The sequence below is a fragment of the Canis lupus genome, chromosome 15, assembly GCF_003254725.2.
Source record: "Canis lupus dingo isolate Sandy chromosome 15, ASM325472v2, whole genome shotgun sequence".
NCBI classification, from domain to species: Eukaryota; Metazoa; Chordata; class Mammalia; order Carnivora; family Canidae; genus Canis; species Canis lupus.
This window is the reverse complement of record NC_064257.1, coordinates 36,594,695-36,614,293: the sequence shown is the minus strand read 5'-3', so window position 1 is coordinate 36,614,293 and position 19,599 is coordinate 36,594,695. Positions and strand designations below refer to the sequence as shown.

Sequence of the window (19,599 nt, the reverse complement as noted above, 5' to 3'; positions counted from 1 at the left end):
CAAGGAGCTGACTCAGGGTTCAAACTCTGTGAACTCGTGATCCCGAGATCACAACCTAAGCCATATACGTGCTCCCAATAATACCTTTTAAGTAGTGTTTTAGTTGCCATCTTGGTCCAAAATGAAAACTGAAAAGCTAGGATAAAAGCAAAGAACCACCAGAATATCCAAAAATGTCCAAACCTGGCAAATAAAATAAACTTTTCTAATAACACCTGATAATAAGTTAAAATGTGGGCAGCCCGGGGGGCTCAGCGGTTTAGCGCCGCCTTCAGTCCAGGGCATGATCCTGGAGACCCGGGATCGAGTCCTGCATTGGGCTCCCTGCATGGAGCCTGCTTCTCCCTCTGCCTGTGTCTCTGCCTCTCTCTCTCTCTCTCTCTCTCTCTCTCTCTCTCTCCCCGTGCGTCTCTCATGAATAAATAAATAAAATATTTTTAAAAAAAAGTTAAAATGTTAATGAACATTTGTACATCAGTGTCATTGAAGTGTTTATACCAAGAGTTAATTAAACTGTTACAAAGAAATTTTCTCTCCTTCTTCTAGGTCTTTAAACATGTACGAATACCTAACTCTAGCCTCTGGAACTTCAGGAGAAAGAAAGTTTGGTATCATTTGAAAGTAGTGCTAAAGACGTTTTTTTTTTTTTACTTCTTAAACAGCTGTTTCCTACCGAAAAAGCACTAGCAACAAGTCTCCAGGAGTTCTCTAAGTTTTTATTTAAATTCCAGTTGGTTAACATAAAGGTTAGGTGTACAATATAATGATTCAACACTTCCATACAACACCAAGTGCTCATCACAAGTGCATTCCTTCATCCCCATCATCTGTTTCACCCATCCCCCCCACCCCTCTCCCCTCTAGTAACCACCAGGTTGTTCTCTAGAGCTAAGAAAAAGCACAGGAGGCATCACAATTCTGGACTTCAAGTTGTACTACAAAGTGATCAAATGGTATGGTACCGGCACAAACATAGACACACAGAACAATGAAACAGAAAACCCAAAAAGGAACCTACCATTAATATGGTCAATTAATTTTTGACAAAGCAGGAAAGACTATCCAGTGGGAAAAAGATCATCTCTTCAACAAATGGTGTTGGGAAAACCGGACAAGAACATGCAAAAGAATAAACAAGTAGACCACTGTCTTACATCATACACAAAAATAAAATTCAAAATTAATTAAGGACCTAAATGTGAGACCTAAAACCATTAAAATCTTACAGAAGAACATAAGCAGTAACCTCTTTGACATCAGCCATAGCAAATTCTTTCTAGATATGTCTCCTGAGGCAAGGGAAACAAAAACAAAAATAAACTATTGGGACTTCATCAAGATAAAAAGCTTCCACACAGCAAAGGAAACAATCAACAAAACTAAAACGCAGCCTACAGAATGGGACAAGAGATTTGCAAATGATGTATCTGATAAAGGATTAGTAAACAAAACATATAAAGAACTTGTCAACTTAACACCCCAAAAATGAATAATCTAATTTAAAAATGGGCAGAAAACATGAACAGACATTTCTCCAAACAAGGCATCCTGATGGCCAGCCGACGCATGAAAAGATGCTCAACATCACTCTTCATCAGAGATATGCAAATCAAAACCATGAGATATCACCTCACACTTGTCAGAATGGCTAAAACCAACAACACAAGAAACAAATGGTGTTGGTGAGGATGTGGAGAAAGGAGAACCCTCCCGCACTGTTGGCGGAAATGTAGTGCTTGGTGCCTTTAGAAGAAGCAACGTGAACTTTTTTCAAACTTCCAATTTATTTTATAGAAAGTTTAAAATATAGTAATAGAAATGATGATAATTGTGATGACAACATTAGCAAAGCCATAATTTACTGAGTGCCTATCATGTGCCAGGCACTTCTGATACATTTTCTCTGGTTTTCACAATAACCCTAAAAGTTAAATATTATCTACAGAAGAGAAAATAAGACTCAGAGTAGTTAAGAAAAATGCCCAAAGTCATGCTGGTACGCCGTCACAGACCCAAGACTTAAGCCTAACATACTCTCAATGTTTCAGAGGGGGTAAAATGTATGTACACGTGTGTGTGAGAAAGAGAGCAAATGATGAAGCAAATGTGGCAAAATTTATAAAACAGTGAATCTACTAAAGGATATACTACAGCTCAGGAGTTCTTTGTACTTTTTCTGAAATTCTTTTATAAGTTTGCAATTATTTCAAAATAAAATTAATAAACAAAAGTTTCTAACTCAGTGGGTACAGAGCAAACATTCATTTTGTCAGAAACACTGCTAATCAGCCAAGAGTTATCATTAATCAATGACCCTGAAGACCCAAGTCTTGCATTTCCTAATTAATGCTGTCATCATTACACGAATTTCCTTATTAAAAACTAAATGAATAATGGTGAAACTTCAGAAAGCTGAAAGTAAATGAGAAAAACTTTATTTTGTTTAATTTTGGGAATTATGAATAGAGTCAACAATAATAAAATAATCTTTGAAAATAATGACAATTTTCATAATATAGTTAATTCAACATCTTGGCAAATATTACCTATTCATTTCAAAATGAATTCCTTCTAAGAAATAATATTTGTTTCTGGGAGTTCTTAAATAAGAAACTAATTATTTTTCTAAATAATATGTAAATGACTTATATAAGGATGATGTAGATATTAACAGAAAATTTATAACAAAGATATCTACTTAGTATTTTTTTTAAATACCATTATATACTATCAAGGCTAACAAAGTTTCAATTCTACTTGAAAATTGTAAACTTATGTTGAGAAGGTACAATGAATATTTTTGTTCAAGTTAAATACTTGTCCTGAAACCTTAAAAAGACATGGATACATCCATTTCTAATGAAACTAGTTGGGAAACACAGTGGTATACCATGTAGACTTTAAAAAATTTTTTTTAATTTTTTTTAAAGATTTATTTATGTATTTGAGACAAAGAGAAAGAGAAGCAAGTGAACACAGGAGGGAAGGGAGAAGGAGAGAGAGAATCCCAGAGAGACTCCCCACTGAGCGCAGAGCCCAACACCTGGAGCTTGATTTCACACCCCTCAAGATCACTATCCCAAGCCAAAACCAAGAGTCTGACAATCAACCAACTGAGCCGCCAGGTGGCCCTACCATACAGACTTTTAAAAAATATGTTGCAAGTTGACAGTATAGAATAACTTCTTAAAATAAAAATAAAAAAATTAAAAAAAAGTTTTCAGGAATTTAGAGAAAAAGAATATCAACAACAAATACAGCAAATACAGGGAAGCTAATCATCACAAAGTCTAAATGAATTCTTTAAGAACCATTTCATCAACATGATTATCCGAGGAGGAAAAATTATTTTAAAATTACAACATTTTTATTTTTATTTATTTTTTTAAAGATTTTATTTATTTGTTCATGAGAGACACGGAGAGATCGAGAGAGGCAGAGACATAGACAGAGGGAGAAGCAGTCTCACTGCCGCAGGGAGTCTGATGCAGGACTTGATCCCAGATCCCAAGATCACACCCTGAGCCAAAGGCAAACACTCAACCACTGAGCCATCCTGGCATTCCTGTTTATTTTTCTTTAATAAACTACTACTATCCTGCTTAATATGTGCCAGGCACTATTTGGCACTTAAATACATTCACTTCATCACCTGACTTATTTTACATTATGAAATATGAAATAAAAGAAGCCATTAAAAGCTTTTTTTTGTGACTCAGATCAAATCAAAATGACAGCATCAAAGAATCATATTCTCTACTGAATAATCTGAAGACACAGTGGAGGTCATCCAGTCTGGAATGATATTCAGGTAGTTTCTGGGGATGCCTGGGTGGTTCAGCAGCTGAGTGTCAGTCTGCCTTTGGCTCAGATCATGATCCTGGGGTTCTGGGTCTGGGGATCGAGTTCCGCATCGGGCTCCCCATAGGGAGCCTGCTTCTCCCTCTGCCTATGTCTCTGCCTCTCTCTGTGTGCCTTTCATGAATAAATAATTAAAATCTTTTAAAAAAGGGTAAAAACATTATGCTGTTTTTAAAATAACCAATATTTCTTACAACAAAAGTTCAGCTAAATAGACTAAGTACCTTTCAGTAATTTTCAAGAATTTACAACTCGAGTTAAAACGGTCACCTCTTCCACTTTCACAACCTACTTCCATTTTACCTACATACACAAGTGAATTTGAGTTCTCGGTTCTTAAAGAAAGCACTATTGATATACATTGGGGTGGGGTGCCAGGTAGTAACACCACATACTATACATAATGAGTATTTACCTGCTTTGTCCTGAACAGCAACCGCTCCTTTCCCTCCGGCAGTTGTCATGGACTGTGGTAGAGGTGTGCCAACAGAAGTGGTGGCTGCTTCTCTGATGACTCCAGAATTCTGAACTCCTCCACTGCTAGCGCTCACATTAATGGCTCGTTTGTTCACAGCTGTGGGCTTATTTGAACAGCCTTTATTTAAACTTGACTGAAAAGTAATGGAATATTTAAAATCTCAGGTTTCTAATGCTCCATAATATACATTAATATTTTATCAATTCCCTGTTAGGTTAAAAATATATAATTTCCCTTACGAATCTTAAGTTTGCCGGTAGATCGGAGAGTTTCCCTCTGAACCAAAAACCCTTTTAAAATATTTTTGAAGAGAGAAACACGAGAATTAAGTACAAACAGTAGTTTTAAAATTAAGTATCAAATGGCTTTGTACTAAAATCATTTAAATGCCTTCATATAAAAATGATTATAATGTAAAAGTACCTGTGTTTAATGGATAAAACATGACTTCGATATTCTGAGCTAGACTTATTTAGTAAAAGCAGAAATAATGAAAAGAAAGAAAATACCTTACCTTAGAAAGAGCAGTGGAGTACTGAAATGCTATACATCGCACAGATGTCTTATGAGCACTGATGGTTTTAACTGGTGACTTCAACATCCTTAAGTCATATTGATATATTTTCCCACGGGAAGATCCAATAGCCAAAGTGGCTCCATCAGGCATGAAATCTACTGCAGTTAGAGGGGTGTCAGCCACTAAAGTTTTCACTAGCCTTTGGAAAGAGTAACAAAATATATATACATAGATATGTGAGCATACGCAAGTATATAAGCATATGTGATATCAAGATAGCTATCTACCAAAACCAGTTACTTAGAATTTGGCAAAGTTACCTAGAATATGCATCCCCAATATTTGTGTAAAGCAGAAATTCAGAATTAGACTGAGAGACATTTCTAATAGAATGGCATATAAAGGCACTGAACACTCCATCCTATTTTTCTATTCACTTGCAATGGGTACGGTCTACATCATCTAGAAGCAGCACTTACTTCTCTAAGTAATTACTACTTTGACAGTGAACGTGACAGGCCTCCCGGGTCTTACTCCACAAACAAGGGCTCTCGTCTCAGGGTTAAGGAGGCCCTAACTGTCCCCTTTCCATTTATTGACTTGCTCACGTCTCAAGAGGACTATGACCTTTTGCAGGGAAGCAGCTGCTACTTTGCTCTTAGCTGAGCATTTCTTGACCAAAAAACTAACAGAATCCACATGGCTTGATCCTTATGAAGCTAATACAGAAATATGGATATTGAACTGCTGAAGCTGAGTATCTTTGCCACAGTATCTTTCACAGTGTAAGAAAGAAATGCTTACTGACTCTTAAGGTTCAGTCAATTAGTTCAAAAAGAAAGAATAAAAAAAGAAAAGTTTTTTAAAAAGAAGAAAGCGAAACAAGTTAACAGCAAACTTTTAACAAGGGCTGACAGAAAGTCCTACCCTAGTCATAACATTGCCATTTTCTCCCACAGAGTCTTTGGATATTGTTATGTGTCTTCAATATACCTGTAGCATTCTTGTACCATTTTTGTTTTTTTATAGCGAACCAAGCACACCTATAACTATAAGAAGGACAGAAGGCACAATGGACCCAGATACTTAGGAGATGATGTACCCTCCAGTTCTAGGTCAGTGATTCTCAACTGGGGACAATTTTGCTATTTTTGCTAATTTGGGGAGTGTCACTAGCCTCTGGTGGCTGCTGAATATTCTACAATGCCCAGAACAGCCCCTCATAACCAAGAATTATCGAGCCCAAAATGTTAATAGTTTAGAAATCCTGCTCTTGATAATTAATTTTAAAGCACATTAATCATATAGCTTTTAAAATGTACATATTTATATTTCTAAAAAAGAATACTATGCCTATATGCTAAAATAAAGATGTGCAATCATTAACAGGCTATCCTCAACATTTACCATCTGGATGCACTCTAAAGAATATTGGTACCTCATATATTTTTTTCTGCATGGAAAGAAAAAGAAAAAATTCTATCCTCTTAGATATCAAGCACACAAACTTTAGATCCCCCAAACATTAATCAGAGGTCTATGCAAATCACAAATATGTCTGCTAATGAGATAATAGTTACTTATTACTTAATTAAGAAATGATCGTGTCACACTTACTTCTTACTTGAAGTATCATAGAGGATGATTCTTTTATCCAAGCCTATAGTTACAAATAACAATTCATTGACAGGAGAAAAACAGATGCCTGAAGCTGGAGCTTTATGCGTACTGTCAAAGTTATGGTATGGACTCTGACTATTTACATCCCAGAGAGTTACTATTCCATTATCCGAAACACTGCCAAGTAGTGATTTCTTAAATAATGAGTACTTCAAGTGTCGAACAGACTATAAAAATAAGAATAAATTTTATGTAATTGTAAGCATTCATAAGAACATCTTATATAAACTACATAAATAACAGCCAACAATCAACCACACCATTCACAGGGGATTTAGGACTTCTCTGGATTATAGAGTAACAGGTTTCAAGTATTTCACAACCATAAAATCACTTAGTGGGCTATAAGATGAACCTAATACATACCAATATTCTAATCAAATATTTGTCATGGTTTTATTATCTTTGACTAGAGCTACCTCGATTTCCCCTTTTGTAGAGGAAAAATACAATACCAAGTTGAGATTAACTACGTTAATTCATCAGGGTTAGGGATCCCTGGGTGGCGCAGCGGTTTGGCGCCTGCCTTTGGCCCAGGGCGCGATCCTGGAGACCCGGGATCGAATCCCACATCGGGCTCCCGGTGCATGGAGCCTGCTTCTCCCTCTGCCTGTGTCTCTGCCCCTCTCTCTCTCTCGGTGACTATCATAAACAAATAAAAATTTAAAAAAAAAAAAAAAAAATTCATCAGGGTTAGGAACATCTACCACAATAAAAGGCCCAGTAGCTAATCACAGCCAAATCACAAGTAAGTATAAGAGGGCATGATCCCGGGGTCCTGGGATCGAGTCCCGCATCAGGCTCCCTGCATGGAGCCTGCTTCTCCCTCTGCCTGTGTCTCTGCCTCTCTCTCTGTGTGTCTCTCATGAATAAATAAATATAATCTTTAAAAAAAAATAAGTATAAGAGAAGACTGGCAGAGAATAAGTAGTATTTCAAATTTATTTTCTATATATATTTTAGGTATTTGGATATATTTGCTTGAATCTGAGTGAGCATCTGATGTACTGGCAATTTAACACATGAAGCATAATAAAAAATTAATTAAACCACAAGGAAAGAACTGACAACACTCTAGACTGGGGACGGACTATATCCTTCTTTTAAAAGCATCAGCCTGAGGGCAATATTGGCCTTTCTCTAAACACTCATCCCTGAAGGCAGTGGAGATAGTCTCTCTTTCTAGCTTCTGCTGGACCAGAATAAACAAAGATTCAGTTTGAGTAAACAGATCTTGAATTAAAACTGGATAAATTTTATCTTTTACTAAAATGTTGCTTTCAAACTTGTACTGATACTGTAATTTACTGAGCTGAGGGATTAAGTATTTTACATTTAAGATAATTTTTCCTGCACAGAAACAGTAATATAACTATAGAAATTAATAGTAGAACCTGCAGACTGGGAAACTGGTTATAAGACATCTTCAAAGAGTTAAGTTATAGTACCAGATAAAATTATGAATCAGGCTCTAGTAGGCATATAGTAGCTAGACATATAGGTACCAGACAGACCTGGCACAGAATAAAAGTCAAATCTGAAAGGTTTTTTTGTTTTTGTTTTTTCTATCTAGTTTTATCTATTATAGTCCAAAAGCTTCTCTATACCACTAGAAACCACATAGAAACCACTAGCTTCTATAGATTAAAAACTCATATACTACCTATTTCTAAGATGTTTCAAAATAATACCTGTCAGCCTTTAACAACAAAAATATTTAGGAGTAATACAAAACGAATTCTCCCTGAGGAAACAAAAGGACTATTTGTTACCAGACACCCTAAGGTAAGATAATTACTATGGGCATGCATAAATTTGGCTCCTCATTTTCATATGGTTAGAGTACAAGGAGAAAACATTGGTTTATATTTTGCATTTCTGTTAAGCAAAAGTATATCTACTCCAAAAGACAAATCTTTCCTCTGGTCTATACTCAAGGAAAATAAACTACTGAGACCTTGACTATATAAAAGACATAGAAGGCATGTGGGTGGCTCAGTTGGTTAAGCATCTGACTCTTATTTTTTAATTTTACTCATTTTTTTTAAAGATTTTATTTATTTATTCATGAGAGACACAGGCAGAGGGAGAAGTAGGCTCCTCACAGGGAGCCCGATGTGGGACTCGATCCCGGGTCTCCAGGGTCACGCCCTGGCTGAAAACAGCGCGAAACTGCTGAGCCACTTAGGATGCCCAAGCATCTGACTCTTAATTTACGCTCAGATCATGATCTCAGGGTCATGAGATCAAGCCTTGCATCAGGGGCTCCATATTAAACGTGGAGAGATTCTCTCCCTCTCTCTACCTCTGCCCCTCCCTCCACCCCCAAGCGCTCTCTCTCTTTCTCTCTCTCTCTCTCTCTCTCTCTCTCAGGAAAAAAAAAAGAAGAAAGAAAAGAAGAAAGGAAAGGAGAGAAGAGGAGAGGAGAGGAGAGGAGAGGAGAGGAGAGGAGAGAAGAGAGAGAGAGAGAGAGAGAGAGAGAGAGAGAGAAAGAAAGAAAGAAAGAAAGAAAGAAAGAAAGAAAGAAAGAAAGAAAGAAAGAGATCCTTAGTAAATTGCAATGTCTATAGAGTCATGTGTCAACCTATCAAAACATTAATTTTTAAAAAAAACTTTGCAGCACACTAGAGTTCATATATTTATGGTCCTTCATATAATCTAAATCTGGATTAAATACACAAGCAGAATTTACTTAAAAGAAAAAAAACCCTAACACCATAAAACAGATCTCATAGATTCTCTAAGTACATAATATTCAACCTCTTATCCACAGGATTCCTACTGGAATATGATAATCCAGAATCTATTAGAATATAGCAAGGAACTGGGAGCCTATTACTTCATATAACAAAACCTTATAAATAGCTAAAAATGCATTTCTCGATTAAGTCAAAACCTAAATTCCAAATATTGCCTCATATTTTGTGGATCTATATGGCAACGCTTTAAGAAAAGAAAAAAAAGGCTAATGACAACCATAAACCTTCCTCTCAGATAACCTAGGTTCAAGCAGGGTCTTGGCCAAACTCTGTAGGGTCTTGGGTAAATTACTTAAACTCTCCAAACCTCAGTGTTCTCATCTACAAAACAGAAAATGCTCTTGTTTTCCAATCAAAGTTGTTCTAAGGATTAAGCAATCTATGCACAGGGCCATGTACATAGTAGTAATTGCCACTCTTCTCACAGGTTCATGACTCAATCATCATTGTTTATGTACCCATTTGACCATACTTCATACATATTTTTAATAAGACCCTTAAGTAGCAAACTAATTTCTTTAAATGGCTCCCCTCTCTCTGATATATTTCTGACCTTTCTACAGCGATTAAATCATCATGTCTTTAGATTAGCATTAAGAGAGTATCCAATGACCTGGATAAATGAAGTATTAATCTACTAAATTATATTTAAAATAAGTACTAATACATGTTAGTATCAGCAGCACTTATTAGGCCCCTACCTAGTTCCAAATTCAAGCTATTTCTAAGAAAAAAAATACTTACAAGAACATTATCTTAAAAAATCCCTATAAGCGCAATGCCATTTTTTCTTACGATACATTATTATTATGTAAGAATGGCATGTGCTTGTGAAGAAATACATGTTTCTAAATATAAAAAATACATCACTCACTATAGATCAAGGGTTGACAAACTTTTTCTTGAGGGACCAGGTAGTAAATATTTTATGCTGTTGTATGCAAAAGCAGTATAAATGAGTTTGGCTGTGTTCCAATAAAACTTTATTTATAATTATAATGGTCAGCTATTGGGTCATAGTTTGTCAGCCCCTGCTATAAATGTGTGAAATAAAAAAACAAAATACATAAACAAAAAAGAGAGAGAAAACTATCCATAATCCTACCACCTATAAAAAAACTAGTTAACATTTAATTTTGTTGTAAGTCTTCATTTTATTGTTTAAATACTCTTCTGCATGAATGTATGTTTGTGTGTATCCAGTAAGTATAAACAGAAAACCTGGAATCACACTTTATTATTATAAAGTTAGCATTGTCACTAATATTTTCTACATGATTTTAACAGCTGGATAGTAATGAATGTATGAGCATATCAACTTATCTAAATAATCCAACATTGGACATATAGGTTATTTCCAATTTCCAAGTACCCTAACTGCTAATTTATGAAGGAATTTGTATTTCACTGTTGTTCATGATTTAAAGGTTCTTGGTTGAAAAATGCTAAGTGACCATCTGTCTTCCTTCTTTTGTGAATTGCATATTAATCTACTTAGTTTATTTTCTATTGGGCTATTACGATTTTTTTAAACCCTAATTTGCAATTGATCTTACTATAATAAGGATACTAATGCTCTCATAAGTATATCTATTTCCCCATTTTTCTTTCAATTTTGTTAATTTTTTTTATATATTGCTTTTTTGCCAGATTTTTGGTTTTTATGTACTTAAATTTATCAAATCTGCCCCCCTAACTTATGACTTTGTTCTTATACTTAGAAAAGCCTTACCTTCACAGAGATAAGACTGTACATTCATATTTTATTATAGCTTTATATTCTGTAATATATGTGTGTATGCATATACACATGTATATATACATATATATGCTAGACACTATACATGCAACTACGTACATACAATAGATACTACACATGTACACACAGACATATGTGCATAAATATATAGTTTCCCCTCAACTCCATCCTTTCCCTCTTAATTTGCAGTGTCTTACTTCAAGCACTAATCAACTGTCACCAGATGTATGCCCCACTTCCATTCTCAGTGGCTTACTATCCATCCTTCACATTAATGCAGCAGTAACCTCTTCAAAACTAGAAATCTGAACATATTTGTCTTACTTAAAATCCTTTTCACTTGAAGACTGAAAAGTTGTTTTTCTTTTTTTTTTTAAGATTTACTTATTTATTTATGAGAGACACAGAGAGAGGCAGAGACACAGGCAGAGGGAGAAAAAGGCTCTCTGCAGGACCCTGATTTGGGACTCGATCCCAGAATTCCAGGATCACCGCCCTGAGTCAAAGGCAGACGCTCAACCTCTGAGCCACCCAGGTGTCCCTGAAAAGTTAGTTGTTATGGTGGTGGCAGAGTTTCTGAATATGTCTCTGAATTCCCCTACATATATTTGTGTTTGTATGAACACGCACACAGAAAAGACAACAAGTAAGCCTGAACTGCCTATCCTTACAAAGTCCTATTTTTCAAGGTTGGCCCTTGGCTGGTGTCTGGGAACTTAGGATTTGGGGAGAATTCCCACTACCCTAAGTGGTAAGAGCCACTCACTGATAAAAGTGGCTCACTGTGCCTACACTGTTTGTGTAAAATATATGGCTTATGGCTGAACCATGCCTGAATACCTGCTCTCCTTCTGGGAGTCTGGAATTTCGATAGAGGGTGCCTATGTAACTAACTAGCCTCCAATAAAAACCCTGGGCAATGAGTCTCTAATGAGCTTCCTTGGTAGAAGCGTTTCATACATGTTGTCACAATTTGATGCTGGGGAAATTAAGTACATCCTCTCCACTGAGAGAGGATCCTTCGAATTCTATACTGGGTTTCCTTGGGGCTTCACCCCAGGCACCTTTTCTCTTTACTGATTCTGCTTTTACCCTTTCACTGTAATAAATCATAGCCACGTGTATGATTATATGCTGAGTTGTAGTAGTCCCAATGAATCACTAAACTTGGTGTTGGGAATCCCTAGTGCAATGAGTGTAAATGTCTGAGTGTGTGTGTGAGTGTGAGTGTGTGAGTGTTACAGACAGCAAAACTAAAATCCCATGAACATTTACAACAAAATCAGATGATCAGATATCCCCCTGAGTCATGTTAGTAAGTCATGTTAGTAAGTCAAACAATTAGCAGCCACAAGTCCTTCACAGTGTTAGTATCTATGCTAAAGGAAACAGCAGGAAGTAACAGGGAGCCTGGACAGATATGAGAACAGGAAAAGCCCCAAGTAGCCAATAGATATATTAAAAAAAAAAAAAAAAAAAAAAGCATGGTGGCCAATTTGACAACATCAGCTGAAACCAGGATTATTTGCTGCATTGGTGGAACTATACAGAGGTCTGCAGAAAGGTATGAAGAGCTAGAGAAGTTTAGCTGCAATAAACTCCCCAAACTGAGCAGTCGAGACGCCTTCCTCCCAAGTCAGGGCACCACACTAAGGAGACACTGGTAGGAGTGGGAGCAAACCTGAGTAGGATGGAGTCAACAAAGCTGAGGAGAGCAGAAGTTCACCTGCAAGTGAGTGAGTGGAACAAAGTTGGGCAACCTCAGGAAATGAGTCACCATTAAAACAAAAACAAAACTAAATCAAAACAAGAGGGAGCTCTTGTAAGGCTAGAAAAGATACCCTGAGCCCCATCTCTGTGTAGAAATTCAGGGAAACTAGCTACGAAGTTATTATGAGAAGGACAAAGAGAACAAGAAGAAAGGCATTCTCAAGAGATGACCAAAAAGAAAATAAAATGATACAAGACACTACCAAACAATATAAATCAGAATTAGAAAACTTAGAAATGTCAGAACTCAGCAAAGAATTAGAAATTTTAAAAGCCTCTTCAAAAATGAAGGTCAATTTAAAAAGAATATAAGAATTAATAAACACAATAGATAAGATCTTAGAGACAGGCAAAAAGGAGAGAATTTTTGAAAATCGAAAATAAGGAAAAAGTTAAAATGATTTCAAAGTAATAAATCAGTGAAGATCTAGTAAAGAAAAAACAAACATAAGGAAAATAACAAATATGAAAAGGAATTTGAAAAAACTTCCTTGAAAGAAAAGATCTGAAACTATGCATAAAATGAGAACCCCAAGTCCTCATGAATGATAATACAGAATGACCAATACCAAGACACAGTCTAATAAAATTACTGGACTTTATAGAAGAAAAAAAAATATCCTTTGGACACCTAGGGAAAAAAAAAACAAGTGACTTCTGAGGAAAAAATACTTAAATTACCATCAGACATTGGAGACCAAAAATGATGGGAGTAACAACACTGAAGTTCCTCAAGGGGAAAAAAAAGTGACCCTGCTACTGAGTTACATCAAAAGAGAATTTATCTCAGAGAAAAATCAAAAAGCAGAAAACACATACTTATGGAAACAATATTAATGTATGGTACTCTTTGTGATTATAAAATTTTGGAAAATACCTAAAACACAGAAATGTTTAAACTGTGGCATTTGAACAATGGAATATTATAGAGCCATTAAAAAATTATGGTTATGGGGGCACCTGGGTGGCTCAGTAGGTTGAGCATCTGACTCTTGATTTCAGCTCAGGTCACGATCTCAGGGTTGTGGGATCAAGCCCACGTTGGGCTCCACACTGGGTGTGGCATCCGCTTAAGATTCTCCCATTCTCCCTCTCCCCCTTACTTGTGTGCACTAAGATAAATATGTAAATCTTTAAAAAAAATTATGGTTATGAATACTAATAAAATGGGATTCTCACCTAATAAAATGGGATGGAACCCTCCTGTAAAAAAGGCAGAAAACAAGACTAGATCGACAGAATGGTTATTAACTGCATGGAGGGAAGATAGAACTATAGAAACATTGCAAGAAAACATTCTTCCCATTACAGAAAATTTGGAAGACAGATATAGAATGAAAAAAAAAAAAAAAAAGCTTTTAAAAAGTATCTACATTAAAGATATAGAAGTTTATTTTATGCCAACATGTCAATTATAAAACTGTTCAAAAAACATACTATATAGACTAGACAAATATACACAAATACTAAAAAAATACATGGAGGACATATTATTATGCAAACAAATAAATGTTCCTGTGTAACATCAAGGAGACCACCATTCTAGAAATAAAGCTTTGTAGTCAGCCAAACCCTCTGAGTGGTAAAATTATATGGGTAAAGATATAACAAGACAAACAAGCTAACCCAATTAAAATTAAACTCATTCTTGATAAGATAATAATTATTTTTAAGTGTAACTACTAATTATTTACACTCACCAGACTCTATACCAAACATGCTTACTAATACTTACAAAATCTATACCTAAAATGTCAAAAAATTACATTGAATAAAATAAACTCATTTAACACATACTGAAATACATTGTATTTCTTTTTTAAAATAGACTATTATTTAAAATCTCACAAATAACCTGCTGCATTTAGGATCATTTTTAAGTCTAAGGAATCCATAAAATAGATCCACTCTGTAACTGCTTTGAAAGGGCTGCAGTTTGGGAAAGGCAGCACAGGTTAACCTATTTGTGAGCCCACACTGCTGAACCTGCCAAAGGGCAACATACAATTGTAATCTAGGAAGTCTGTCGGCCCCCGCAGTTCTGCAGAGGCAGTAAGGCTCTTTTCCCCCCTGCAGTGTTCCACATAAAACTAACAGCTTCAATTCAGTTCAGACACTCCAAAGTTAAGATCTAAATATATTCAGGGAATTTCACTTCCAATATGAAATTCAGTATTATAATGCTGATTCAATGACACTCCAGGTTTTTGTCACTTTTGCTAAGAAATCAATTTGGTGATTTTTAAATATTTCAAATTCTTGATTGTTCATAGAAACAAAAATTAAAATGTTTAATCATTCGATGTGCCCTATCTACTATTTTTCCCAACACCTAGACCCTACCTATAGTAACTGACCAACATAAAAATTATGCCCATTTTCTGGCAGACTTAAATTTTTATGAACATTGATTAAATTTAAGAAATGAATATTTAATATATTTAAAATCGTAAATGAATTTTGAGAAATCTAAATGAACACTCAAGTAGCAATTCTACGTTTCTAGTAACCAATAGATAAAATACTGCATAACAAAATAATTTATAGGAAAAAACAAAACAATCACTCCAATAATTTCAATTATAATACTCATAAAAGGGAAATAATAAGTATGGAGAATTATGAAAACTATGACTTTCCTCACAAAAAGAAAGCTAAGGAAAATGAAATAATATAGTATACAAAAAATAATACAGTACACAAAAAAATATACAAATATATGTTCCGAGGAAAGCGGAAAAATTAAAATACTCCAGTTCAATTTCTTCACTTTCTTTAATGCTCTCCTTCTCCTAAGTCAGTCTAACACATGCAACATGATTACTGAGGTCAAGTTATACCTGGCAAACAGCAGGGATTTGGAGGGAATACACTAAATATACTCAAAGCAGTTTGGGAAAGTGAATCACAGAAGTTACTTTAATGATTTAACATGATTACTCATTAAAAGCCCACACTGAAGTTCCCTGATCTCTTACCAAATGTTAGCACCGATGCTAAATACTCTCAGCATCTCGTTTAGCCCTCATAACAAACAAAAACAGGACTCTACTGAAAGTATATTCTCATTCTCATTCGACAGATAAAGAAAAGGAGGCTCAAGAGTTTAGTAACTCGCCCAAGTTTGCACAGCTAGCTCTCCAAATAAATGTGGGACCTGGGATACAGAATGATACCAAAGACCCTATAGAGACTCTGACCTGTGCTAGCAGGGGCAGCAGACACAGGAAAATCTCAGGTAACCTTGCACAAGAGAAAGCCTAGAGCATTACTGTTTTCCTCAACCAGAAGATAATTTAAATTCAGTTTTGCTATGCAAATAATCAATGAAAATCCTTTGAAAGCCAACAATACAGTGACCTATTTGTCACACAGGATTTCAAAATATGCTGAAAGTAACAAGAGAATACTGCAAAGTTCCCAGAAGCTTTGGATTCTCAAATCTTTATACATTCAGCTGTTCCTGAGCTAGAAAGAGATCCCAATAAAAACAGTGGTACTACTCTTACAGAACAGATCTTCAAAATAGTCAAAAGTCTTGCAATCTAAAAGTCCTCATGTGTAAAATGAAAATAACATACATATCACAAGTGAGTAGCAAAGATTAAATTAGAAAATGTAATGTAAAGCAATATTCATAGTGCTTGAAACACAAGAAATGGTAGTAAGAATTCTACAAAGGTGGTAGTGGTACCTTTGCTGAAATGCTCTCCAAACCTCTCATTACCTATAGTCACCCAGTGGCAACAAGATGGTCTTTTGCAATACATAATACTGACATAATTACATACCTGTATGGAAAACTGAAACCTCTATCTCACACCATACACAAAAATTAATTTGAAATGGATTATAATAGACATAAATGGGAATGGTAAAACAATAAAGTTTTACCTAAAAGGAAAAAAAAGGGCACTATTTTTAAGACCTTGGGGCAAGCAAGATTTTTTCAAGACGCAAAAAGCAGCATCCATAAACGAAAGCGATATACGAGACTAGATTTCATTAAATCTAAGAACTTCTGTTCATTCTTTTAAAAAGGCATTAGAGTTAAAAGGCCAGTTGTAGGCTAAAAGAAGATATATACAACATGCATATACAAAAAATTACTCCATCCAGAATATATAATAAAGTATAAATCTATCAGAAGAAACACAAGTATTTTGTCACAAGAACAGACTTTATCAGTCATTTCACAAAAGAAGTCATATGAGAAAACACCCAACTTATCCAACATGCAGAAATGTAAAAATTAAAACCATAAGATACCACTACACAACCATCAAAATTGTTATAATTAACAAGATAAGCAATTCTTGGTATTAGCAAAAATGTGACCCAAGTGAATCTCACAAACATTGCTGGTAGAAGTGTAAAATGGCACAAGCACTTTAGAGAACTTTTTGGCTTTTTTTTAGTAAAGCATGATGCCTACACTAAGATCTAAGCAAAATCCATTTTTGAATATTTAGTCAAGACAAGTGAAAATATATGTCCACAAAAAGACATTCATAAGAATATTCACAGCAGCTTTATTGTAACAGCTAAAAACTAGAAACAAAATACATGTCCATCAACAAACTGTGACATATACACACAATGGAAAACTACACAGTAGTAAAACAATATGAACCACTACTTCATGCATCAAAGCAAACATAATGAAGACTAAAAGAAACCAGACATATCCTATTCTAAGAAATAGATGTAGTGCCTAGAAAGGGTTAAGAGGGAGTCCTCTGATGTGCCAAAAATGTTCTATACCTTGATCCTGGTAGTTATGCAGGTATATGTAGATATAAAAATTCATTAAGCTGTATAATTAAGATGTATGCGCCTTTTTATGCAAGTTATATCTCAATTTTAGAAATCTAAATACTTTACACATAATAAAGCCAAGAGCAATAACTTAACCTAATGTTTTCAAAACTATTCCTTCATATCTGGTTTTAACTAAAAAACAAACAAACAAACAAAAAAACAACAACAAAACTCTCTCACAAGATACAATAAAAACTGAAATGTAAGAATATACATGGTAGGTATCTGGCCTAACTTTTATATTACTAAAAAGTCAGCCCAGGACCTCTAAATCTAAATGTGTCATGCTTCTAATATATCAAAAATCTTTAAAAAAAAAAAAAAAAAGGAAAGAAAGAAAATTAATTTCCTTAAAAAGCAAGATATGTGAACAGTAAGATTTTTTCACATTAGTTCCAATGTCTATGGGCTTAAGGTTTTATGTCTCATTATCAAAATACAAATAACCAAACAAAGAATGACAAAAAATATTACCTCCTTTGTTTAGGACTATATTAATACATTCTCTACGGCAAATCACTTTCCACATCCATAAAATACAGAAAGTGAAATTACCTGTAAAGGCGTTCTTTCAGTTCAAGGTTCTAGGGTTTCTGACATTCAACTAATCAAAAACTCTGATTAGCTCCTCAACTGCCTTCCAAAATAAAAGCTGAATCTTTGGTCTGGCATTCAGAGTTCCACATCAACACTATGTCCATACTTTCCTTTCCAATCTTTTTTCACATTGGCCCTATATAAAAACCTTCCTTAGTCCTTGTTTTTCTTCATGTGATTTCCTACATATAAAATATCCTTTTCCCAAAGTTCTGTACTAGCCTATTAAGATCTTTGTCCTCTCTAAATCCATTCACATATTTATTAGATCTTTTCCATATAATGGTTGAGGACAAAGAAATAAGACATGGTTCCAGCTATAAAGTGGGAATGTAAAGAGCTAACCTGAATATAAATTAGAATCAAGTAATTAGCAAAGAAGTCAATTTATACTGTAGTAAAAATAAAACAAAATAAAAATCATTTAAGCATTAGACAAAGATGAAATCCTCCCTTTCAATTTTCCCTATTTTATTCCCAGATAATTCTCTCACTGTTCTGAATCACCATAAGATTGTTTTTATATCAATTACCAATATCATTTTTATATTTTTTATTCCCCCAATACATGAAACTTGAGAAGACTTTTTTCTGTATCATTTAATATCCATTAAATTTTCCTTAAATACTACATACTATTCAAATAATGATTCCGAAAACTGCTTTTCAAAAGTGAAGAGCTCCCATATTTTATCTAATAATAGTTATGGCCAAAGTGATTACAATAAAAAGTAAGGATTAAAAGAGATTGCACCTCACTGGAAATTTCTGTAGATAATTTCATGGAAAGCTGGCCAAGAGTTACATATCTTGAGTAACTGCATTTATTCTTTAACAAATTCTACAGAGTAATGTTTTATAAAGAAAAAAGTTACTTGAATAATTTTCCCTCATAAAGTTTCCCTATTTCTATATTAACCTGAAAGTACATCATAAATAAGCTTTGGCTCTTTGACTATCATATACTTACACAAAAATCAAAGCTCAATTTATCCTGTGCCTAAACACACTCAACTATCCATGTCCACCAAACAGAATTTATGAACTGAAGTATCTGTCTTGTAGCTGACATAGTTTGAGCTATGATAACTGTGATGTCATAGAAAGATTAATATCCACATTTCAGATTCACCCTACCAACAACTGTTTGTGTTTTGTTATATACAGTTATATTCTAGGAGCATATGACTTTTCAATGGCATAACTGAACTCATATAAACAACATAATCTAGTATGAATTAGCTTGTTATTTGAACATTTTTAAATAATACCATTAAAAAATAGCTAGCTCTAAGTTTTTCAAGCAAGCCAAATGCAAATTTAAAGTACTTAATTTTGAAAACTAAAAATTCATTTA

General features: G+C 34.6%; 1 protein-coding gene across 6 annotated transcripts in view; it reads right to left on the bottom strand.

Annotated features, from left to right (window-relative positions):
- NEDD1 (NEDD1 gamma-tubulin ring complex targeting factor) overlaps nt 1-19,599 on the bottom strand; it is a 47,264-nt gene that overhangs the window by 16,839 nt on the left and 10,826 nt on the right. For 4 of the 6 annotated variants that reach the window (XR_003133033.3, XM_035699227.2, XM_025438975.2 and 1 more), the window contains 3 exons: nt 6,474-6,703; nt 4,854-5,055; nt 4,277-4,472 (listed from right to left, as the gene is read on the bottom strand). Coding sequence is in view for 5 of the 6 variants with exons in the window: in XM_035699227.2 (XP_035555120.1) it covers nt 4,277-4,472; nt 4,854-5,055; nt 6,474-6,703 (628 nt within the window). In the remaining variant the exon portion in view is untranslated. The remainder of the gene's footprint in view (nt 1-4,276; nt 4,473-4,853; nt 5,056-6,473; nt 6,704-19,599) is intronic. The other 2 variants (XM_025438974.3, XM_049094246.1) reach the window with 1 other exon arrangement.